We start from the raw sequence: 22,541 nt of genomic DNA, 5'->3' as shown, positions 1-22,541 counted from the left end.
ACTGTGGAATGACAAAACGATTACCGGGTTAATTATAAATGTTAATTAGTACGCGATCGATTTGGCCAGTGAATCGAAGCCTGTCTCGAATAATAGACACCGAAATAGAACCGCGGCTCGACATGCGAGCGGAGACGACATGGACCCGCTCCTCTTAGTGTTCGCGAGTTCGCCGATCGGTACGCAACAGTTGTACACGCGGTCAACTTGCACTCGGCAGTCGACGATTTTCGTTCACAACCATCTTTGGAAGTAACGTCTGTCTGTTAAACGATTGATAGATCTCGGTAGATAGATTGATCATCCAATAAGATTCGCAACAGTCCTCTCTCAGAATAAAATTTCATCACGGCTTTTTGTTTCCTTGATACTCTTTGCGATCCGTATATGCAGTCAATCGACAATTTAATACAATCGTTTCGGCTACGTACATTCTTGGATGGGATTTCGACATTACGAACTATATTCGGCTTCCCTTTCGTCGACAGAGAATCGTAAGTTTTGACACGGAAACGGTATCTCTTGACACATCACGCATTTAATCTGATCTTTTTGTCTTTTCGCTTTTTCAAGTTCCTACTTTTTTCAATCGTACAGATTAATACAAATCACATTATCACAATTGTACAATTCGCAGGTCAGACAAGGACGAAGATATACCGCCGATTCCCACATCGGAGCCGCCTGAATCTCCGACAGAAACGCAGCTAGCCAATCATCAAATCATCAAAGCTCGACCGTTGACCCTGAAGAAGGTACCGATCTCGGAGCAGCCGAAGCTGAGGTACGCCAAGTCCAATGTTCACGTGTCGATAAACCGACGGATTGAGATGCCCCCAGCCTTCCTGTTTCCGGAGACGGAAATTCCGGCGGATCTTATGCAGACTGAGCAACAGCATCAACAACAACAACAACAGCATCAACAGCACATCATCGACACTATAGACAATTGCAAGAGCACTACTATCTCGGCTAGCGAGGATCTCGGTGACGGCGAGAGGCTGGAGGAGGCCGACATCATTGACGCTCTCAATGTCATCAACATCGAGGACAAGTCAACGAAGATGAAGAGCGATTCGGAGCTGACCGGCGGGGGTACCGGCGGTGAAACGGACATCGATGGAAGCAAGATATCGGAGGTGATGAGAAGGAAGAAGGGTAATCTCAAGTCATCGAGCACGGGCGTCGGTGGCAAGGTGAATCTGTCCAGGCGGGTATCGTTCGATCCGCTGGCACTGCTACTCGACGCCAGCCTCGAGGGCGAGCTCGAGCTCGTAAAAAAGACCGCGAAAGAGGTCGCCAATCCGAGTTCCGCCAACGACGAGGGTATTACCGCTCTGCACAACGCCATATGCGCCGGCCATCTCGAGATCGTCAAATTCCTCGTAGAGTTCGGTTGCGATGTTAACGCCCAGGACAGCGATGGATGGTAAAATCGAAACTATTTGTCATTATTTTATTCCGCAATAGTATGAAGACAATTTTGATGAAGAGAGATTGGACAGAAATTGTGTTTTTTATTTAATTTCACGTTCAGATTTTTCATTTGGAGGGGAATATTTTATTTTTGGCTTTGAACAAAATTGAAAGTTGAAAAAACACGATAAAAAATCCACGATAGTAAATCCATGAGTGATCGAATATCCTACGCGAGAATTACATAAGAATATTTTAAATTTAACTATAACCAGAATTTAACTGTAAATGTATATTATATGTAAAATCTATATTATATAAATTCCACAATTATTTCGAAATTTGGCAAACTTGTGCTTTACAAGTAGCTAAGCCTGATGTTTTTTCAGGACACCGTTACATTGCGCCGCGAGTTGCAATAATCTATCCATGGTAAGATTCTTGGTGGAACATGGCGCTTGCATCTTCGCGACCACTCTGTCGGATCACGAGACTGCTGCAGAGAAGTGCGAGGAAGACGAGGAGGGATTTGACGGGTGTTCGGAGTATTTGTACAGTCAGTATTATTATCGTCAATTACTAGATCGAACATACAATGAAGTAACGGAAAGAAATTCACTTTCTTTCTCTGACACAGGTGTTCAAGAAAAGTTAGGAATCATGAACAACGGTCAAGTTTACGCGGTCTTCGACTACGAGGCTCAGCATGCCGACGAGCTCTCGTTAAAGAATGGCGACTCTGTGGTCGTGCTTCGGAAAGGCGACGATAACGAACGGGAATGGTGGTGGAGTAAGCTCGGACATAAGGAAGGCTATATACCTCGAAATCTATTGGGGGTAAGCAAAATCGATTTTCCTCGCGGAATACTCTGCGAACGTATATTTAGAAATTGCATAAAAGCAATTACAAAATCTATACAAATCGTAAGGCACATAATTTATGTGTGCATTTACACATTACGTAATTATATATTCTTACAGATTATAAATATGTATGTTTCAGTTGTATCCCAGAGTGCAGCCAGTGAAAACAGTTGATTAAGGAAGTTTTTTCGTGCTCGAAGGATATCCGACGATTACTACAGTATTCGATTTGCAGCTTTATCTCGTTAATTATTATTACACGGCACACACTATAGTGTAGTTATTTAATAGTATCTCATTGCCATCCGAGCGAATGTGGATATTATGAAGCGGCAGTCTATCCATTTCTAGCAGTGTCTGTGTTTTTAACGTGTAATTATTTTTATAATTTTTGAAAAGAATATCATCTCGTGCGGACTTTTAATCGACGGGAAGGAAATCCCAATTCGTCATGATCTGCGAATCGAACGATTCTTGATAACGCGTAGAATATTGAGAACGCGTGTTTTAATGTGTAATGTGCGCAGCTAGTGGCCAACGTCTATCCAATTTTATTGCATTCGTCATGACCCATGGAGTTGCATGCGTTAACTTTCCGTTTCGAAAGTTATGTTAAGAATCGGTAGGACATTTTGTGTATTCTTTACACACTCGTAAACTATTGCGTTTTTTTTGTAGCGGTGTGTATTTGATTTGCATTATTCGTACGTTTTACTGTTTCGAAAGTTTTTTTTAATCTTTTTATTATACAGGCTGACCCATAGATTGATGAAGGTGCATACATGGTGTTAATGTCCTGTGAAATTTGGAGTTGATTTTTGCTGACCGATGGTCCTAGGAACAAATAGTTTTTGAAATGTCGACTATTAGAAAATGGAAGATTCTTTATCCTTCATTTAATTGAGCTTTAAAGACGTAAAAATAGATAAAGATGGCATATTAATTCGCCAATTAAACGTGAAGCATATTTTATTTTCGTATACTTGTATACAATTTTAATTTAAGAATTAGTTTTTAAGATATTAATTATTAAACAACATTTGAGCATTGTAAATAAGTTGTAAGAAAGTAATGGTTATGCCCTTCGCAATATCTTCACCTTGAAAAGCGATTGACTCGAAATTTCACAGGCGTCGTATGTTCATCTTTTATCAATTCTGGATCGTCCTACGATTCGCGCGAGTATTGATTTACGAATTTTATCACTTTTAATTTGCTTCATCTAAATGCTCAAGTTTAGGTGAGGTCAGATTACATGTTGTTATTTTGTTGGTTGGAGGATGTTGAGTAGGTTCTTCGGGTTTCGGGGGTCACTATCCGATTTCTCGATGGCGCTCCTACCTGAACTTACGACGCGTAACGTGATCTTGCCAATACGCACGATGAACGATACGAGATAGACTTTTGAACGACGATGTGCAATTATACGGAGAGGACTGAAATTAAAGTAGGATACTAAAGAGGATAATGGACGATGAGTATCAACCGCACCGAACCGTATTGTTGATGCGACACCGCCTGAAGCGTCACGTAATTATTTAGAAATGGGCATGTACAAGATAACGATCACTTCTTAATCGCGAGTATAGCGCTGTCAGAAGTTCTTTAAGCGCCACTGCTATCGCGCTCTTGTAATAGATCTGTACAGGCGTGTGATGTGCGCGCGCGAATACGAGCCGCTTAGGGAACTCCTGATCTGATCGCTCGTTATGCGAAAATATGTGCCTTTCAGAAAAGTAATAATGGATATATTAGATAAGAGAAAACACACGATATATTATATGACGAATAAATTGTTTTTAATAAAAAAAATAATACCGTCGATGTTAATCCATTTCCTCTCAGACAAATTATAATAAATATGTTATAATAATTACGATATTTAAATATATTAGAGAGAGAAATATAGGTACGATTACACTGCATGTAAAAAAAGTAATCTCGCTATGTAGAAAAATATATCGATAATATATTTAGAGGATCTTAAATATATCAAATTTTCTTATGTAATAAGTAGAAAGATACTGTGCAACAACAATGTTGCAATAGTAGCTACATAGTAAAGACCATGCCTCGGAACCTATATACATTAAAATGTATGTTATGTTTCGGTAAAACATTCTCAATATAAAAATGTGTCTAGAAAGTCGATTTAAAATAACTTTAAATCAGTTAAAAACCAGTTACAAACATGAGATTTAAACATTTTTATGCAAATATTAGTCAGACAAACACCTCAATAAGCCAACAAGTTACATATTAATATATTTACATGAACAAGTATGACAAACAAACAAACTACCCTTAAGTGAAAAATTCAACTTGACAAATTTCTGTCTTTCGGTCATTTTACGTTGAGTTATTAAGTAGTCTAATTTTACTTGCCGTTTTCTTCATTTGTCAATGAACAATAAGTATAATGGGAAGCTTAATATATTCCCCGTGTAATTTTGAAGTTAACATTTGTTAACGAATTAAGAAACTTCTTCTTTTTAAACAAAAGAAAATTATCAGCTTGAAGATATAAAAAAAACTACATTAAAGCATTCTGTAATTTATAACAGCTAATAATAATTGACGAATGATACATACTAGTTTCATACGTATCGTCCGCATGTCCGTGCGTACGTAACATACTCGTAAATGGATAAATATAAAACATGTATATGTTCGCGTCAATACGTATACAAAATAATTTAAAACTTAACACTATGAAGACGAAAAAGAATTCCTCCAGTTGTAAAATAATGTATCCAATCTTCTCACCGGTTAATTTCATCTTACTCCGCATATAAATATGTATAAAAGTTAGTTTAATGGCTAACTTGCTTTCCTCCTTAATAATAATTTGTTCTCGTAAAGCTGTCATGCATCCATCCATTTTGCAGAGAAAATACCTAGTCGCATCCTCGCGCTTCTTTCGCCAGTTGCAGGCAGGCTTGAAAATCCTTGCATTCTTTGACTATAGTTTCAAGACTGAAAATAAGTAGTAAGCACATTTCGTATACAAAACGTTTAAACTGATTAAATGTTTAACACGTTGATTGCCGAGAAAAATTTGTCGACTCTTCGATGATAATAGAAAATATGGAAATAAAATTAGAGAAAACTGAAATAGACTACAAAAAATGGAGAAACTCTAAGAATTTGTATTTTACATACCTTTCAATATAAACGTTCAGATCGGACATTTCGAAATTCCCTCTTCTTAAAGCCTCATCACAAAATTTCGATAAAGTCTTATAGCATTTACGTGTGATGTTACAAGGACCCTGGTTTTTCCACTCTGGTAAATCTCTCGTGACTCTCCACGCTTTCAGTACGTACTGCATCAGCAAGGTCCAATGCTCGGATTCTAACAATATTGTTCCATAACTGATCAGAGTATTCTGAGAAAATACACAACAAATTATGTAAATAATCATTTATAAAAAAAACTTTCGACAAACTAATTGTAAGTAATTAACCTTAAGAAATATCTTTAGCAAGTTTCGCATAAGCCATATAAAAATTAATGAAAAAAAAGGAATACTTGATCCAAGATCGTAATGAACAAACCTGAAATGCGTCCAGATGTACATAAACGTGGCTGCACGTAGAGTCGTCGCTCGGATCCGGGGATAACATGAGAACAGCATAAACAGTCTCTCTAAGGGCATCCAATTTCTCTAGAGACGACTGGATATCCATGACTGGAATTTTTCTTAAAATGGCACTACGAAGTTTCTCATCCTTGCACAGCTCACCATCCTCCTGCGCGTATACCAAATCCATGATCAGTTGCACGAGTTGTTCATGCTTGAGGCCATTCAAACCGTTCAGTAAATAATCGTTGTATTGCTCTCTCGTGTGCACCGCGTCCAACGACGTTCTCTTAACTTTCAGCGTAGTGAACACAGATCGACGCGAATCGTTGAGGGAAAGTCTCTTTCGGGCTTTTTCCCTCAATGCTGCGTCTGGTGTCGATGGACTTTTGATCGGACTGCAATCCTTGGAGCTCAAGCTGAGCGCATAAAAAATCAACATTATTCGATTTAAACAAAACTGCTAGTCATTTTTTTATATTAATTAGCAACTGACAGGTCTTACCTCAGTAAGCTGTGCTCATGCTTGTAATTATCTTGGTCGGGAGACCATACTATAGGCTTGCGTGGACCTCTATTTTGAATGACGAGTTCATCGGGGCTCTGAGGCGAGCTCCAACCTTCGGGGAGCCTATTCCGCGAGTTCTGCATCATTCTTTCATCGCTGGGACGAGATGCAACTGAGAAACATATGAAGCGCATACTGTCAAATCGTACTTCCAGTGTTACATAAATTTACTTCGCATGCAAAGCTGATTTTTCATTAAAAACAAAAAATTAAAGACGTATTTCCATTTTCAATAAATATTAAATAAAACTGTAAAAAATTCTGTTGTGACGATTATATCGCGCGGTTTACGGAACCTCCGTTTTGACGCTTGGAGGACTGCAATGTTTTCATATTGTACAGCACAACATGCAGCCAAAACCTTTAGTTTACGTAAAAAATGCTCATGAGACAATTATGCAATAGAAAAATAACGATACAATAACGTTTGAAGTATTAAATGTACCTGGCACGAAATTGGCGGGACGTAACGTCGAAGATAACCCTAATAAACTCGAGCGATTTGAACGCGGAGGATCTAGCGCCTCCCGAAGTCTTATCGTCTCGGCATTCATTGCGATCGCGCGATAATGTCTTCAAACAACGTCCCGATATTGTTTGATAAAAATCGTAAAAATTTTCATTCACGAAGGTCAGCGAACCTGGGCGAAATACACATCAAAACATGCCCTTCGTCATGTCTCGCATAATACTGTTACTTTTGCTTACAATTGGACAGTCGAATCTTCTGAGCATGCGCAATGCCGCTAACGGTTTCGAACAAGACGATACTGGACGATGACAGATGGTGCCCTCTGACACTCTTTAGAGCGATATTCGTGGTCCATTTTTATAACGAGATAGCTTGAGTATATCTTTTAGATACTAATCCAGCTATTTGATTGGCTAAAAAATAACTTAAGATCATATTAATATAACCATGAATACCTAAAGCCACCGGACCGCCGTAATAGTTAGCAGACAAATATGATAAATCTTTTTTTTTATTGCAATCGTTTGGGAATCATTTGGGAAAGTTTAGGAAACAACTGTCAGAGTTTGGGAAATAATAGTTTTTTAATAATTAATAAAAATTAGTTGAGTGTATAGTTAGCAGACATCATTCCAAATAATTTTCTTTTTCGCTTCTTTCAACGCCAAATCATTTGGGAAATACGCCTATAATGTTTTTAGAGTTTGGGAAATAATCATTGCATCTTCAAATAAAGTTTCATGTCATTAACCAGACTTCAAGCCAAAACGCTAGGGATTTTTTGACCATAGCCTATATAATGGAAAATGTTTATAATCTTCGATATATCCCATTGTTTTCTAATGTTTTCTATTGCAATCATTTGGGAATCGTTTGGGCAAGTTTAGGAAGGCACTTTCACAGTTTGGGAAGCAATAATTTTTATAATTAAGGTGATCCTGGAGTGACTAGTGAAACAGTGTTGCCATTTGCACTCATACACATACACAATTACAGTTGAAATGCTTTTTACAAAAATTTTTAAATTATTGCTTCCCAAACTGTGAAAGTGCCTTCCTAAACTTGCCCAAACGATTCCCAAATGATTTCAATAGAAAACATTAGAAAACAATGAGATATATCGAAGATTATAAACATTTTCCATTATATAGGCTATGGTCAAAAAATCCCTAGATTTTTGGCTTCACGTCTGGGCATCTATCACGTAACTTTTCCCCTAGGATGGAAAATGAAAATTTCGCGTGAACTTTTACGTTATTATTTGCTGCTGAGATGAAGAAATTTTCATTTTCCATCCTAGGGGAAGAGTTACGTGATAGATGCCCTGGTTGATGACATGAAACTTTATTTTGAGATGCAATTATTATTTCCCAAACTCTAAAAACATTACAAGTGTATTTCCCAAATGATTTGGCGTTGAAAGAAGTGAAAAAGAACATTATTTGGAATGATATCTGCTAACTATACGCTCAACTAATTTTCATTAATTATTAAAAAACCATTACTTCCCAAACTCTAAAAGTGGTTTCCTAAACTTTCCCAAACGATTCCCAAACGATTGCAATAAAAAAAAAAGATTTATCATATTTATCTGCTAACTATACGGCGGTGGCCACCGGCCTACCCAAGTTTCTGTTTGACGTGCGTCCCGCGGCGTAATCTTTCTCAGTTTTCCTCACACACAACCATAACTTGCAAGTTCAGAGCGTTAGTGATGCGGTTGGATTAAATTAGAAATTATGTACAATTATATTTTAACAAGATTAAGAAGATTTTTCAAGAATTCCAAAGATTACCTAATATTATTTGCTAAATAACCTAAGTGGGTTGAAGGCGCGTTATTGGTTCCACCCGAAATCAACTTAAAAAAGAATAAAAAGAAAGTGATGATCTGTGGCTTGTTTAAGACGTACAATTAGATATCAATATTATTAACTATTGATACTAATAAATGTCAAGTTGGTAAATGAAGTTAATCCTTTCACCTCGGATTTGATGTAAGTAGATGTATGCATTCATGAAACGATTAGTGGTACAATAGATATAAAAGTGTATACAAACTTGAAGTGTATAAAATTAAACGGATTCATACATCTCAACGAATCTGTTTAACAGTCGCAATGGCGTCAAACAGGAGCACGAGAGAAGTTTTATTGTCGTTGATAGACGACATCGAGCTGATAGCCAAGTAAGTTATATTTACCGTTAATAATTTATCGGAGTAAATTCACATGAGAGTTTGTTGTATGTTTCGCAGTACTTATGTATAATAATTTTACAATTAATATTGTTTTTTATTAAAATATAAATGTGAATTTGTGTGTAAATTTAATTGTAACTTGTGGTAAAATTAATTTATTATTCCATTCCTTCAGAGAGATGATAGAAAACACGATCGCTCAGAAGCCTTCAAAGCTCTCAAATACGGAGCATGCCCAGCTAACTGAATTGTTAGTCACCAAGGATAATGAGTTAAAAGCGACACTGAAACGAGCAGCCGAACAAGCGAAGATTAATTTGAAGATGGAAGCTTTGAAAGCTGAAGTGGAGAGACAGGACCAGGATATTCAGCAGCTGCAGCGGCAGTTGAAGGAAGCGGAACAGATCTTAGCTACTGCGATTTATCAAGCAAAGCAGAAATTACAATCTATTGCACGAGCCAATAAGAGACCGGTTCCTTCAGAAGAGTTGATTAAATACGCGCACAGGATAAGTGCGACCAACGCAATTTGTGCGCCATTAACATGGCAACAGGGAGATCCCAGAAGGCCATATCCCACAGGTCTGTGTGTATTCATATGCAAATAAACATGACTTTTGTCTCATACTTTTTCTGGGCTGAAGAATTTTTTTCTTTTATTATATAATGCACAAAATATTAGTCACATACAGAAAAGTGTGAACATTTGTATGAAAATTTATTGTCAATTATCCAACATCAACTAAGAAACTTGATTAAATTTTTTTATAGATATCGAAATGAGATTAGGATATTTAGGACGATTGAGCGATTTACCGCTAAATGGACAATTACTTGGTTCCCATCCAGGTATACCATCCGATTTGCATAGAGCGGGTCATCCTGCCGGAGGTAATGCATCATCGTAAACATATATTGTGTCGAATGCAACAAGTACAGCAAGCAATATTTAAAAATTTCTTATTGATTTCAGAACCACCTGTTTCGCAATCAAATCAATTTGCCTGGCATCCATCGGGAGAGATTCACATGTCTGTTGGCGGGCAAGGTAGCGTGACTGTAAATACGCATAAGCAGGAAACCGAGGACGTCGAAGTTATGTCTACGGACTCGTCTAGTAGCTCGTCTAGTGATTCTCAATAGATATAAGTATTTAACAAGTAGGTATAATATTTATAACCTAGTACATACACGCGCGCGCGCGCATATGTATGTATAGTGTAAAAAAAGGCAGTTTTATCAAAAAGCTATAACATGTTGCTAATATAAAAATATATAAATACTGCAGAACATCAGTATATGGAAATGAATATACATTTTATATTAATTTATACAACCGCTGTTTTATAAAATAAGTTTTAAAATTAAGAATGGCAAAGAAGCTTGTTGGGGCATATCTATAAATTTTGTGGCAATCTTAAGATTTAAACTTCGTTTATTAGTAGATCCGCTAGTGCGAAAGATGTACAAAACAAAGCCTTGAGAGAGAGAGAGAGAGATTCAGTGTTTATTATGAAACAGACGTACATTCCAAAAGAATTTTTGGTAGATACGTGTGTAACTTGGCAGAGGTGTAATGCATCTCAGGATTGGCCTACAACGTATAAGAAGGATCAATCGAATGGAAAATGTAAAGTATTTGTATTTCATTTACGTGATATCGACTCCTGAATTTCGTACTTACCAGAAAGATTTGTTCGTTAAACTGTGATTTCTGAAATAGAACATTTTCATTGGTGAATGTCAAGCCGAACAAGCTGCAATCTGCTTGGACTCCGCTTATATCTTTGTAGAACAAAAGTTCTTGCAGTTTTATTCCTGGGAATGTCAATACTTTGCTACTGTAGCCATAGCTCATGATTTGCAAAATGTTCCTGAAGTATAATGCAATATATATTTTTCATTTAACAAATTTACATATAATTTCGGTGGAAATTAATTAACGGCTACCTTCTGAAACTTTGTAAATTACAAAAGAATGCACAAGCCAGTATTGGAGGTAACTGTTGGACCAGACGGCGAACGCGGACGTAATTTCTTAGATACCAAGCAAGCGATATTTTTATAGCTAATTGAATTATTGGTGAATTTCTGTTGGAATGCAAAAGAACGCAAAAAATACAATATAAACGATTAATATCATATTAAATATTTGTAATGTATGATTGAATGCCTGTATAATTTCAATTAATTTCTTTCTCAATTTCTTTAATATGTATTGATAACTTACTTAAAATCCGGCGATAATGTAAGAGCTTTTTGTAGAGCAACTTGATCTCCAATATGAAGCAAAATGTATAAAGCCTCAATTTCCAACCGGCTATCGTTCAATGTCAATTTTTTAAACTCTTCGCACACTTCTATATCACTTTTTGCGTCTGTTGTATCTTTACGATCACATTTATCGTACAACACGAGTAACTGTTTGATACATTCCGACAAGTGCTTGTTATTTATTTTTGCGTCGAATTCCGAAATGTTTCTTTCGCACAGCCTAAAAAGAACAGGTAGTTTAGTAAACTTTTCAGCATCGTGCCTGTTTAATTAGTACCTTTGCGCGGCATAAATGTGAAATCGAACAATCGGTTCTAGAAGAAGAATACTCGTAGTACAATCAATTCTCTGGATAGTGGCATCCTGTCGTATCGATCTTAATCGATCGAATATAAAGTCGTATATTAATACCCAATTTGAATCTGTTCGTGTAGCTATCCTAAAATATTATTGTGTATTATATATTAATGATACTTTATAGCTTATAAAAAAAATAATATTACTAGTAGAAAGATGTATTTTATAACAATAATTATTATAATAATTTTAAAAGAATTTAGATAATAAATGTACATTCTGTATGTAGGAAAGAAAGCATACTGATTTTGAAATTGACTGGAAATTACTTTGTGAACAAGTATCTAATAGTATACAATAACACAGGTGGTGGACGCAATGCATATGGATCTGTCATGTTTTGACCAGCAGCAGAACGACTGAAGCATTTTATGGTCTTGGCAGGATCAGCCTTGGGCTTCTTCACGTTTCGCGTTTCATCAGTAATTTCAAATTTATGTAACAAACCTTCCCTCTCTCTCCTAAATGGAAAAATGCAGAATCACAGGCCTTTAGTATATTTTTCTCTGTCATATTTTGTAACTATATGAAAATACTTAAAGACACTATCTTAACAAGCGTCAGCAATATTTATTCCGCTGATAGAAAAGAAACGGGAAGAAGACAGATTAAAATATAGAAAATATCGACATCAGAGAGGTTATGAGATGAAAATTAAGATTCACATAAATGTGTACGTTTGCTCCTCACTTTTTACTCATACATTCTCTGCATTGCAGAAAACTTACATTCGCCATTCTTTCTCCGGACACATTGAAAGACATCTCCCCGTAATCGACTCGGTAAACGTAGTCATTGCACCGTTTGTTCGTATATACTTACTGATACTTACAATAATATTGCAATCTTGCTCTTGCAAGATTTAAATCTACTTAACAATAATTTATGTAAAAAAAGTCACATATCTGCTTTTATAAAATAAGGAATTATTCAATATTCCTAATCTGCCGTCGAATTATGTGATTCTCGCATTTCGATAAGTTGTGCATTTATTTAACCGCCACACTTTCATTAACGGACACCCTATATGCTCTTTCCCAAATAATTCCAATCTTCAGCTATATAAAATGTTACATTAAATAACGTTATTCGCATCAAGAAGCTTGTTTCTTTTACAATTCAATCATCTTGCGTCATTTATATCGCGGTATTACGATTACGATCGATATTGTGATTCGGAGGTTAGGTTTCGATCAATCAAATCGCCTGCTACGTTCTTTGTCCCTAGCTGGGAATCTCCCGCCCAAATCTGGCAAGTTGTAACGTTTGCCAGCCTGCGTGTCGTATAAATATCGCTTTGCCAGCAAAGCGGTCGAATGTTTTCGTTGCGTCGGTGACCGAAAACTCGCGCTTTCCAGTTGCGTATCCAAATAACGTCGAAGCAAGTATGCTCGTTTGATCTCTCGTCACATCATGTACATTAAACAGGTACTATAAGCGTAATCGTATGGATGTGATGTGTCTCGTGATGCTTGATGCATGTCGCGCTTCGTTTCTCGTTGACTGCTCGACATTCTTGTATCCCTCCGCAATAATCGAAAAATCATTAGGTTACAGATTATACCTTGAATCATAACGTGATTGTGAATTGCTTGTGAAATTATAAATTATTGCCGAGTGCACGAAACTAGTATTTCACTTCACATTGTTATTATACATGATTACTGTCATCAGTTGTATGACGGAGTGATACATGTTCCATTTTTGGTTTGTCGAAACAGGTAATCATCCAAGGATTCAAGTCGTATCGCGAACAGACGGTCGTCGAGCCGTTCGATCCGAGGCACAATGTAGTGGGTTAGTATACAAGGATTTTTCTTAGATAATTTGAAGCAGAGTTAGTGCAGCAGCATCGTAACGTACCGCTCTGTTGCAAGTTGGCAGAAACGGATCTGGCAAGAGCAACTTCTTCTACGCCATTCAGTTTGTCTTGAGCGATGAATTCTCGCATCTCAGACCCGAGCAGCGACAAGCACTGTTGCATGAAGGAACGGGGCCCCGCGTTATATCTGCCCACGTAGAAATCATATTTGACAATACTGATGGAAGATTACCGGTAAGGATCAACAAACCTCGAGCGAAGTTGTCAGGATGCTGAAGTGCAACTTTATGTATATTTGCATGCCTCCTTTGCAGATTGATAAGGATGAGGTCTACTTAAGACGAGTGATTGGTTCCAAGAAGGACCAATATTTTCTCAACAAGAAGATAGTAACAAGAAACGATGTTATGAATCTGTTGGAATCGGCAGGATTTTCCAGATCCAATCCTTACTACATCGTAAAACAGGGAAAGGTCAGTTGATGCCCGTTGTATCCGTAGTACTTGTATCCGTCTACGGTTTACTCACTGTGTAAACGATCGGCAGATAAATCAAATGGCAACAGCACCAGATTCGCAGAGATTAAAGTTACTGAGGGAAGTAGCGGGCACTAGGGTGTACGATGACAGAAGAGAGGAGTCGAAATCAATTTTGAAAGAGACAGAAGGCAAACTGGAAAAAATCGAAGACTTTTTGCGCACGATAGGTGAGCGAAGATCGAAGGTACAGGAATAGCGAGAGACAAATTGAACGTGAAAAAACGTAATATTTATTTATACTATAGAGGAGCGTTTGAAGACACTCGAGGAGGAGAAGGAGGAGCTGAAGGAGTATCAGCGCTGGGACAAGCAACGCCGTTGCTTGGAATACACGATCCATGACCGCGAACTGAAAGAAAACAGGAGGAAGTTGGTAGAACTCGAGGCATCCAGAGCCAACAGCGGAGCCGAGCAGGCAAGGCTAGGAGCAGAAGCAAAAACCGCCCAGGAGATGGTGCGTGCAGCTACAAAGAGATTGAAGGAATCGAAGAAGGAGGTGCAAACTGCCAAGGAAGAGAGAGACACGCTTAGGTAGTATCTTAAATATTTTCCTACATGCATGGAAGATTCGCTAAAGACATACTGAAATGTGTTTGTGATCCGTAGCGCGGAGCAACAGCAGTTACTGAAAGAGAAAACCAAGTTAACTCTAACGATCAATGATTTACTGGAGGAAGTGAAAGGCGATAACGACAGTAAGAAGCGTGCTCAGCAAGAGTTGGAGAAATTAAAAGCCAATATCGCCGTTCGGGAGGACGAGCTCAAGGCTCTTAAACCTGAGGTAAGTGAACGTTTGACGTATCTGAGATATGGACACACTAAAGTGGGAAACGCGCTTTACAGTATGAACGAATGAAACGCGTCGAGGAAGAATGCACGCGGGAATTGCAATTGAAGGAACAGAAACGCAAGGAGTTGTACGCTAAGCAAGGTCGTGGCAGTCAGTTCACCACGAAGGTAAGACAGTTATTCTAATTCTGCAAACTTAAATCAAATTTTTTACTGTTTCATCTGATAAAAATTTCTTGACAAAATCGTTTAACGAGATTTATTTTTGTCGCGCAGGACGAGAGAGACAAGTGGATACAAAATGAGCTGAAACAACTGACCAAACAGATCAAGGATAAGGAAGAGCACCAGAAGAAGATCAGCGAGGACTTGAAGCGTGACGCGGAGAAACAGATCGCCCTGGAGAAAAAGATAGGGGACCACACGCGCGAAATGGAGCGACAACGTGCGTCGATAGATGATCATAACAAGCAGTACTATGAACTCACCAAGTCGAAGGATCAGTGCCAGGCGACTCGAAAGGAACAGTACGTTTAACGGAATAATGAACACTGAAAAATCGAATACGAACGATTATACGATGAATGTCAAATTGCAGATACCGGCAGGAAAGTGTGTTGCAATTGAACCTATCCGGCCTGAAGGAAGATTTAGCCAAAGCGGATCAGAGTCTGAGATCGATGGCTGGCAAACCGATCTTGAATGGCAGGGACAGTGTACGCAAAGTGTTGGACACTTTCCGGTAAGTTTGCACATTTACGTCATACAAAATCTGACTTTCTTAAGATTCTGTTGTGCATGATGCATAAATAACAATTACGTTATTCTCTTCAGCACACGGAAAGATATGGCTCAGGAAGTAAGCAGCTATTACGGACCCGTGATCGAGAACTTCAATTGTGACAAGAGCGTTTACATGGCAGTCGAGGTGACTGCTGGAAATCGGTTGTTCCATCACATCGTGGAAACTGACAAGTTTGGAACAAAAATATTGAAGGAAATGAATAATCAGCGGCTACCAGGAGAAGTAACTTTTATGCCTCTGAACAGACTTCACGTGAAAGATATCGATTATCCGCAGACATCTGATGCTATCCCCATGATATCGAAATTGAATTACGATCCGAAATTTGATAAAGCGTTAAGGTAAAAGTATGAAATCAATTATTATGGATTTACGATTTTGTAACATACAGTTATATACGAGTCTTATATTACTGATACACTCTTTTTTAAATATAGGTATATATTCGGGAAAACTTTAATCTGTCGTAATCTCGAAGCAGCGACCACTTTGGCGAGAGATTCTGGGTTAGACTGCGTTACGTTAGAAGGAGATCAAGTCTCGTCCAAAGGCTCCCTGACTGGCGGATACTTCAACACCCTTAGATCGCGACTTGAAATACAAAAAACTAGATCGGAATTAATGTCTCAGATTACAACTCTTGAGACTCAGTTGACGACGCTTAAAGACGAGATCAGGAAGGCCGACCAAAATATTAGCTCTTACGTTAGTGAGATGCAAAGGACGGAAACTAGAAACAGTAAAGCTAAGTAAGTTAAATCTATAATCGATTGTACAATTATTAGTAACACCTTTGACGTTTACGCATTGAAGTTGAACTATTATTATGTTTGATTATTGAAATATTTTATTATATATAATTTCTTTTTCGCGTAACAGAGACATATACGACAAGATGAAGGCGGAAATCCGTCTTATGAAGGAAGAGCTGAGCGCAATAGAAAGATATCGAACGCCAAAGGAAAGGAGTCTTGCACAGTGCACGTCAAGCTTGGAAGCTATGCGCGCGACTAAAGATGGCTTGGAAAGTGAGTTACATCAAGAACTCATGGCGCAATTATCCGTCGCCGATCAACATCAGGTGCGTATTTCAATCACAACTGAATATTTCTAAGCAGTTACAAATCTCTTTTTTTCCCTCTGTTCTCAATTAAAAGTTTAATTTAATTTTTGATGGGGGTTTCTCGGTAGGTCGATACCTTAAATGATGATATAAGACGTTTAACGAAGGAGAACAAAGAGGCATTCGCAAAACGTATGCAATTAGAAGCGGAAAAGAACAAGTTAGAGAACTTATTGACGAACAATTTGGTGAGGAGAAAAGACGAGCTGGTTCAAGCTTTACAAGAGATATCGGTTGAAGATCGTCAGCGGCAGCTTGACACGTCCAAGACTCAGTTAGCAGACATTGAGAAGAGATTAGTGAAAGTAAACGAGGACTTTAAATCGCAAAATGAAAAAGTGACCAGTGCTATGAAGAAGGTAAGTATTCGTTGCTGTCTTACGACAATTCGCTTTTGTTTGAAAACAGCTTCTAACGTGCTAACGTTACGTTCAGCAAAAAGCGGAGTCTGCAGAAGTTGAGAAGTGGAAACTGAAAGAGAAGGAGGCGCAAGAGAAGATCGAAGCTGACGCGAAGGACTTGGAGAAATTGGCGAGCAAGCTTAATATCCTGCAGCAGAAAATAGGGGAGTGTACGCAAAAAATTGCTGAACTTGGCGCACTGCCCAGTAACGAAGCTTTTTCTAAATTCAATACCATGTCTACGAAACAGCTTTTTAAGGAAATGGAGAAAGCGAATAATCATCTGAAGAAATATAGGTGCGTATTTTGATATTACCTTGATTGTGACAAGTAAAATTAACTATGGAAAATTATTAAGAATATGTGATGCTGCATGGTAACTTTATTAATACTTTTTACTTACTTTTAGCCATGTAAATAAAAAAGCTTTGGACCAGTTTATGTCGTTCAGTGATCAGAAGGAAAGATTAGTTAAACGAAAAGAGGAATTGGATCGAGGCGATGAAAAAATAAAAGAACTTATGTCAGTGCTTGAACAACGAAAATGCGAAGCGATACAATTTACATTCAAGCAGGTATATAATCGAATACTTGGTAGATTTATCTTTCGATTTTTTAATTTTAAATACCATTGTAAAATCTAATCAATTCTTCTTGTTTTATATTTAAAAAATGGCTTCAAAATTTTATAGTAAGATTTCAGTAAGGTACTATGAATCTGTCAAATTCCAATATCATACTTGAATCTTGCTTTTGAACCGTAATAATGTATGGAATTAATATCACTCTATTTTACGAAACGTTCTCCAATATAATTTCATGTAAAAATCTATTTGAAGGTCAGCAAGTATTTCAGCGAAGTGTTTAAAAAGCTCGTGCCTTCGGGTCATGCACAATTAGTAATGAGAACTGCCGATGGTGATGAAGGAGACGACGGAACTACAGAGCCATCTGATTCTGACAGATTTATTGGCGTTGGTAAGAAAATATTGCTTTTAATACAAGAATTCGGATACGAGTGAAAATGAAAACTCGTTTAGAAAAATTCGAATCGAGCAAACGAGAATTTACTTGTTGAACTTTAATTACGCATCGCATCAACGTGATAGCGCGCTTTGTTATGGAAACTTACGGAAAACTTGAAATACGTTTATCGCTTCTAGGCATAAAAGTATCATTCACCGGACACAGAGCCGAAATGCGAGAAATGAATCAACTGTCCGGTGGGCAGAAGTCACTCGTGGCGTTGGCACTAATATTCGCAATCCAAAAATGTGATCCCGCACCGTTTTATCTGTTCGATGAAATCGATCAGGCACTGGACGCGCAACACAGAAAAGCAGTGGCGGATATGATCCACGAGCTTAGTTCAGATGCCCAATTCATCACTACAACGTTCAGGTAACGCAATGATTTTAAGCTCGAGATTTATTTTTTAATATAAGATTTTGATCCTTGATGGGGAATCAACATGATTTCTGTACGATGTTGACAGTTATTTTCTATCAGTTTACGTCTCAAAATAAATTGGATTGTTATTTTGATGGGACTGAGTTAAAAGAGCGAAAATACGTGTTTTTTTGCAGACCGGAGTTATTGCATCATGCGAACAAATTCTATGGAGTGAAATTCAGAAATAAGGTTTCGCATGTTGAGTGCGTGACGCGAGAAGAAGCAGCTGATTTCGTCGAAGATGACACAACGCACGGTTAATATTAAAGATATATTATTTATAAAATGGTGCATCCATAATCCAAGAAATCATCGTTTTTTTATTGACATGAGAATGATAAGATCAGTCGATTTTCAGTTAACACGAGTTAACATGATCTGTCGAGTTTTCGCTAGTTTCTCAGAAAAATATTTTACATATGAAATAATCGTAAGAAAAAAAAGGCAAACTTCATCCTTTATGTTATATACACATGTATTCTTTGTATGTAAGTTTTATTTCTAGTATGTAATGCGTGTTAAAGATTCATGTTATATTGTGCTAACATATTGGCACATAATTCAAAGTGACATGATTTTTAACAATATTTTGATTTACAAAAGATTAGAAATTATAAAAAGAAAATAATACAATGAATAAAAAAAGAATTTCGTGTAAACTGTTATTTTTTATATTAACTTTGTTGAATAAAAGAGAAACAAAGCGCTGTAATATCAGTTTATTAAAAAAAATCTTAGAATAATTATCATTGAGTTTGAAAAAGGTTTTACAAGACAACATACATATTTCCATGAGGAAAAAAAAAGAGAAAAGAGGAGGAAGGGAAAAAGAAAAAATTCGGTTTAAAAAGTTTATTTGTTCGAAGCCATTCTTCGTATTATTTGCTTTTTATCTTAATTCATCTTCGCATTCGTTTATATTGATGTAACTAATGTGAGTGGGAATTAATTAAATCATTATTATGTGTCCCATATATAGGAATAATTTTATGGAAAATTTATCATTCTTTCTCGAAAGAGATTAATCTAAATACAGTTTTTACCTAGCATATATACTAGTATATAGTAGCACTATTTGTAGCGTATCAATTTCCATGTAGTGATATCAATCCACGGCTTAGCTATTTTCAGAGTGTAAATATTACACAAGAGTTCACACAGCTCCTCAATTACACTTTCCTCCGCACAAGAGCTTCACGTATGTATGTATATATGTATGTATTGGTATACATATGATCACTGCAACAAGATTTGTAATGCAAAAGTCGTCGATGACACTAAACAAGGCCACTGCATTTGCACGAAACAATCATGTGTGTATGATGTAATTTCTACTTCCCTTTTTTGAACACGGACCTTAAGAGCAACACGACAATAAGTATCTCGGTATAGTAGCTATAGTATATTTGCAATACACGCAATGCGAATGTTTTAAAGAATCGTTTTAAAAAATTTGACAGCAGTGATGATATTTCTTTTTTATTATACAATTACGTCATATGCAATTAATTCCTTACTTCTTCAATGAATGGCTATGAGTCCAGACTCCAAAAGTTTCTGCAATTTCGCGGCTACATCGGGATTCTTCAGGTGCCTGTAAGGAAAAAAGAAGAAAACTTTATTGATATCCTTGACAAAAAGAAAAACAATTATTTTAAGCAGAAAATTGTCTAATGTGTTTGTTGAGAAAAAAGAAAATGATTTAATAATCATCACAATTGTGCTCACTCTTGTAAAGCTCTTGGATCGCTCTGCATTTGGTCCAAGATATGCCTCATCCCCGGGTCCCGCAGTATGTTCTGAACTTCTGGATCCGCCATCGCTCTCTTTCTAACTTCTTCCGGATTAGAACTCACGGACACAGCGCACGAACGATAGCCCTCGAGCGCCTCGCTGTTCTGTGGATCCAATTCCAGAGCTTTCTGGTACGCCGTCAGCGCTTTGCCCTGCTGCTGCATGGCCTGGAGGATCTTGCCTTTTCTGATCCAGCCCTTGATGAATTTCGGGTCGAGCTCGACGACCTTCTCGCAGTCCTTCAAACCGAGATCGAACGCCGCCAATTTAGTGTAACAGGCCGCTCTGTTGCTGTAGTACTTTGGGTCGTCCGGATTTCTCTGGACCGCCTCGGAATAATGTTTGATCGCCGCGGGATAATCGCCGTCTTTGTACTTTTGATTACCGAGTTCCTTCTCCTGCTCCGCCTTCTCCGGGTCGATGTAAGCCTTCCTCTCCACCTCCTTGATTATCTTGTCTATGTCCGAGACTAAGGTCTTGATCTCCGGCGTTCTGTGCTCCGACATGGACTTTTCATAGTACACCTTTGCCTGCTTCCAGTTCTCCATTTTCTTGTAAGCGTGTCCAATCCTCGTGAATGCTTTAGCGATCAATTTGAAGTCCGCTCTGTTCTCCCTGCCGACCTCGATCGCTTTCTCGCACTGCGCGATACACCTTTCGTACTCCTTCTGCTCGAAATATACCGCCGCGATGTTCAGCAGATAAATGATCTCCGTCGGGTCCAGCTCCACCGCCGTGTTGTAATGCTGCAGCGCCTCCTCGAAGCCCCTTTTCTTATACGCTTCGTTACCGAGTTTCTTCTCCTCCATAGCTTTTCTCTTCTTGGGCGGAAGGTTGTCCTCTTCCTTCTTCTCGGGCTTTGGCTGCGGTTTGGGTTTCCGTGGTTCCGGCGAAGTCATTTGCTCACTGTCCATCCCCATGTCCATGTCAGCGCTCACACCCATTAATACGCTTAGGGTGGTGAGCACCCTGTTATCTTGGAGCCTGCTGCCCAAGCTTTGTGGCTTGGTTCGCAGGTCTTCCAGTAGCTTCAGGTATTCAAGATCCGACAGCCATCCTTTCGTCCTGGGATCGCTTGCTAGTTTAACATAAATGTCCGGTGAACTAAAAGGATTGGTGGTGGCCGCTTTTTGAGCCTTCACCTCAGCCAGGCCGCTCATGAGCTGCGTGTTGTTGGGGTCCAGCTGCAGGCCCTTCTCGTAAGCCTTGATGGACTCACTGTACCTGCCCAAGTAGGCGAGGGCGCTACCTTTGCGCGAGTAACCCTTTGCCCAGTCAGGCTTCAGGGTAACCGTCTTCTCTGCGTCTTCCAGTGCCTGTTCGTACTTCTCACCCTTGGCGTATGCTGCTGAGCGGTTGCTGTAGAGAACATGGTTATCGCCATCCAAGGTGATCGCGTCTGTGTAGTACTTGATGGCCTCCTTGAACTTTCCCTCTTGTAACGCTGCGTTTCCTTTCTCCTTCAACACTGCTACCTGTAAATCAAGGTACGTTTTATACATAATGCAATGCTGAGTGTACACTGTCTGCAAATATCACTGGAGGAACACGTAATCTCTTTAATCAATCGTGGAAAAAATTATCCGAAGCGAGTCTCAGTGTTTACTGTTAATTTAGCTCCACTATAATTTAAATATTCTGATAAATTAGTCCTTGGTAATTCTTTTCGTTTCCCCCGTGCACGCTTTTAACATTCGCCTTCACCGATCGGGACCGAGAAGGTCATAACGAGGACCACGAGGAATTGGGGCGCCTTGGCGAGGAAACGCGCTCGGGGGCACAACGAGCACGTTGCTCGCCGCGTCTCTCGCTCAAGCACCCTAATCACGCGTTCTGAACGCGTGTAAATCGCTCTGCCGAACGAGAATGTACGTATGTAAACGCTCACCTGATCCATCATGCACGTTGAGAATGCAAACCGAGAATGCTACCTCGTGCTACTGACGACCACTACTCAATCTCGTCCGCCTCCGTTCGGCGCGTGAAGGATACAATGACTCGCGTGAAATCTCACGAATGCTCGTTGCGTGGTGCCGGCGCAGTACTCACGGAAAGCTCCAGAAAATGGACTAGCAGCGACC

General features: G+C 38.5%; 6 protein-coding genes across 15 annotated transcripts in view; 3 read left to right on the top strand and 3 right to left on the bottom strand.

The window, feature by feature from the left end:
* Nucleotides 1-4,092, top strand: part of LOC105287490 (probable basic-leucine zipper transcription factor N) — a 45,256-nt gene extending 41,164 nt beyond the window's left edge. For all 9 annotated transcript variants that reach the window (XM_011353088.2, XM_011353084.3, XM_011353083.3 and 6 more), the window contains 4 exons: nucleotides 638-1,429; nucleotides 1,806-1,972; nucleotides 2,054-2,253; nucleotides 2,420-4,092. In XM_011353088.2, coding sequence (XP_011351390.1) covers nucleotides 638-1,429; nucleotides 1,806-1,972; nucleotides 2,054-2,253; nucleotides 2,420-2,458 — 1,198 coding nt within the window. In that variant the 3' untranslated portion in view covers nucleotides 2,459-4,092. The remainder of the gene's footprint in view (nucleotides 1-637; nucleotides 1,430-1,805; nucleotides 1,973-2,053; nucleotides 2,254-2,419) is intronic.
* On the bottom strand, nucleotides 4,061-7,142 carry LOC105287473. Its single transcript, XM_011353036.2, has 5 exons — nucleotides 6,878-7,142; nucleotides 6,370-6,544; nucleotides 5,839-6,283; nucleotides 5,443-5,669; nucleotides 4,061-5,256 (listed from the first exon to the last, which is right to left on the bottom strand). Exons 1-5 carry the CDS (start codon nucleotides 6,984-6,986, stop codon nucleotides 5,178-5,180), a joined length of 1,035 nt encoding a protein of 344 aa, XP_011351338.2. The 5' UTR covers nucleotides 6,987-7,142; the 3' UTR covers nucleotides 4,061-5,177.
* Nucleotides 7,143-8,438: 1,296 nt separating this feature from the next.
* Nucleotides 8,439-10,404, top strand: LOC105287466 (mediator of RNA polymerase II transcription subunit 4). Its single transcript, XM_011353024.2, has 5 exons — nucleotides 8,439-8,901; nucleotides 9,020-9,092; nucleotides 9,280-9,686; nucleotides 9,876-9,995; nucleotides 10,078-10,404. Exons 2-5 carry the CDS (start codon nucleotides 9,025-9,027, stop codon nucleotides 10,245-10,247), a joined length of 765 nt encoding a protein of 254 aa, XP_011351326.1. The 5' UTR covers nucleotides 8,439-8,901; nucleotides 9,020-9,024; the 3' UTR covers nucleotides 10,248-10,404.
* A 121-nt stretch (nucleotides 10,405-10,525) lies between these two features.
* On the bottom strand, nucleotides 10,526-12,882 carry LOC105287456 (germinal-center associated nuclear protein). Of its 2 annotated transcripts, XM_011353013.3 has the most exons (7): nucleotides 12,464-12,882; nucleotides 12,005-12,196; nucleotides 11,656-11,817; nucleotides 11,335-11,598; nucleotides 11,055-11,195; nucleotides 10,789-10,978; nucleotides 10,526-10,698 (listed from the first exon to the last, which is right to left on the bottom strand). In XM_011353013.3, exons 1-7 carry the CDS (start codon nucleotides 12,529-12,531, stop codon nucleotides 10,615-10,617), a joined length of 1,101 nt encoding a protein of 366 aa, XP_011351315.1. In that variant the 5' UTR covers nucleotides 12,532-12,882; the 3' UTR covers nucleotides 10,526-10,614. The 2 variants fall into 2 exon arrangements, with proteins under 2 accessions (XP_011351315.1, XP_011351307.1); XM_011353005.3 differs by having other exon boundaries at nucleotides 10,526-10,978.
* A 123-nt stretch (nucleotides 12,883-13,005) lies between these two features.
* Nucleotides 13,006-19,638, top strand: LOC105287450 (structural maintenance of chromosomes protein 3). The gene is made up of 19 exons (XM_011352996.3): nucleotides 13,006-13,163; nucleotides 13,457-13,532; nucleotides 13,613-13,791; nucleotides 13,872-14,030; nucleotides 14,104-14,263; nucleotides 14,342-14,627; nucleotides 14,703-14,877; nucleotides 14,940-15,053; nucleotides 15,162-15,412; nucleotides 15,484-15,627; nucleotides 15,720-16,031; nucleotides 16,128-16,439; nucleotides 16,570-16,771; nucleotides 16,882-17,172; nucleotides 17,249-17,511; nucleotides 17,624-17,789; nucleotides 18,054-18,192; nucleotides 18,378-18,615; nucleotides 18,801-19,638. The coding sequence occupies exons 1-19, from the start codon at nucleotides 13,149-13,151 to the stop codon at nucleotides 18,925-18,927; spliced, it is 3,609 nt and encodes a 1,202-aa protein (XP_011351298.1). The 5' UTR covers nucleotides 13,006-13,148; the 3' UTR covers nucleotides 18,928-19,638.
* On the bottom strand, nucleotides 19,627-22,536 carry LOC105287426 (stress-induced-phosphoprotein 1). The gene is made up of 4 exons (XM_011352981.3): nucleotides 22,349-22,536; nucleotides 20,395-21,935; nucleotides 20,184-20,260; nucleotides 19,627-19,905 (listed from the first exon to the last, which is right to left on the bottom strand). Exons 1-3 carry the CDS (start codon nucleotides 22,358-22,360, stop codon nucleotides 20,188-20,190), a joined length of 1,626 nt encoding a protein of 541 aa, XP_011351283.1. The 5' UTR covers nucleotides 22,361-22,536; the 3' UTR covers nucleotides 19,627-19,905; nucleotides 20,184-20,187.
* Nucleotides 22,537-22,541: the final 5 nt, after the last annotated feature.

This window comes from Ooceraea biroi, chromosome 5 (assembly GCF_003672135.1).
Source record: "Ooceraea biroi isolate clonal line C1 chromosome 5, Obir_v5.4, whole genome shotgun sequence".
In the NCBI taxonomy this organism is placed as follows: Eukaryota; Metazoa; Arthropoda; class Insecta; order Hymenoptera; family Formicidae; genus Ooceraea; species Ooceraea biroi.
Note: the sequence above shows the minus strand (reverse complement) of the source record. Positions and strands in the feature narration are given on the sequence as shown.

What these genes read in the sequence shown, in the direction of transcription:
- LOC105287473 (XM_011353036.2), bottom strand. Translation starts at nt 6,986, where the DNA reads ATGAATGCCGAGACGATAAGACTTCGGGAGGCGCTAGATCCTCCGCGT. An exon ending in TCCCGCCAATTTCGTGCCAG is followed by an intron (nt 6,545 to 6,877) that starts GTACATTTAATA and finishes TATGTTTCTCAG; the next exon opens with TTGCATCTCGTCCCAGCGAT. An exon ending in CATGAGCACAGCTTACTGAG is followed by an intron (nt 6,284 to 6,369) that starts GTAAGACCTGTC and finishes TTATGCGCTCAG; the next exon opens with CTTGAGCTCCAAGGATTGCA.
- LOC105287466 (XM_011353024.2), top strand. Translation starts at nt 9,025, where the DNA reads ATGGCGTCAAACAGGAGCACGAGAGAAGTTTTATTGTCGTTGATAGAC. An exon ending in GACATCGAGCTGATAGCCAA is followed by an intron (nt 9,093 to 9,279) that starts GTAAGTTATATT and finishes CCATTCCTTCAG; the next exon opens with AGAGATGATAGAAAACACGA. An exon ending in CAGAAGGCCATATCCCACAG is followed by an intron (nt 9,687 to 9,875) that starts GTCTGTGTGTAT and finishes ATTTTTTTATAG; the next exon opens with ATATCGAAATGAGATTAGGA.
- LOC105287456 (XM_011353005.3), bottom strand. Translation starts at nt 12,531, where the DNA reads ATGACTACGTTTACCGAGTCGATTACGGGGAGATGTCTTTCAATGTGT. An exon ending in ATTAGATACTTGTTCACAAA is followed by an intron (nt 11,818 to 12,004) that starts GTAATTTCCAGT and finishes ATAATATTTTAG; the next exon opens with GATAGCTACACGAACAGATT. An exon ending in AATTTACAAAGTTTCAGAAG is followed by an intron (nt 10,979 to 11,054) that starts GTAGCCGTTAAT and finishes ATTATACTTCAG; the next exon opens with GAACATTTTGCAAATCATGA.
- LOC105287450 (XM_011352996.3), top strand. An exon ending in AGACTTTTTGCGCACGATAG is followed by an intron (nt 14,264 to 14,341) that starts GTGAGCGAAGAT and finishes TTTATACTATAG; the next exon opens with AGGAGCGTTTGAAGACACTC. An exon ending in TACAATTTACATTCAAGCAG is followed by an intron (nt 17,790 to 18,053) that starts GTATATAATCGA and finishes ATCTATTTGAAG; the next exon opens with GTCAGCAAGTATTTCAGCGA.
- LOC105287426 (XM_011352981.3), bottom strand. An exon ending in GATCCAAGAGCTTTACAAGA is followed by an intron (nt 20,261 to 20,394) that starts GTGAGCACAATT and finishes TTTTCCTTACAG; the next exon opens with GCACCTGAAGAATCCCGATG.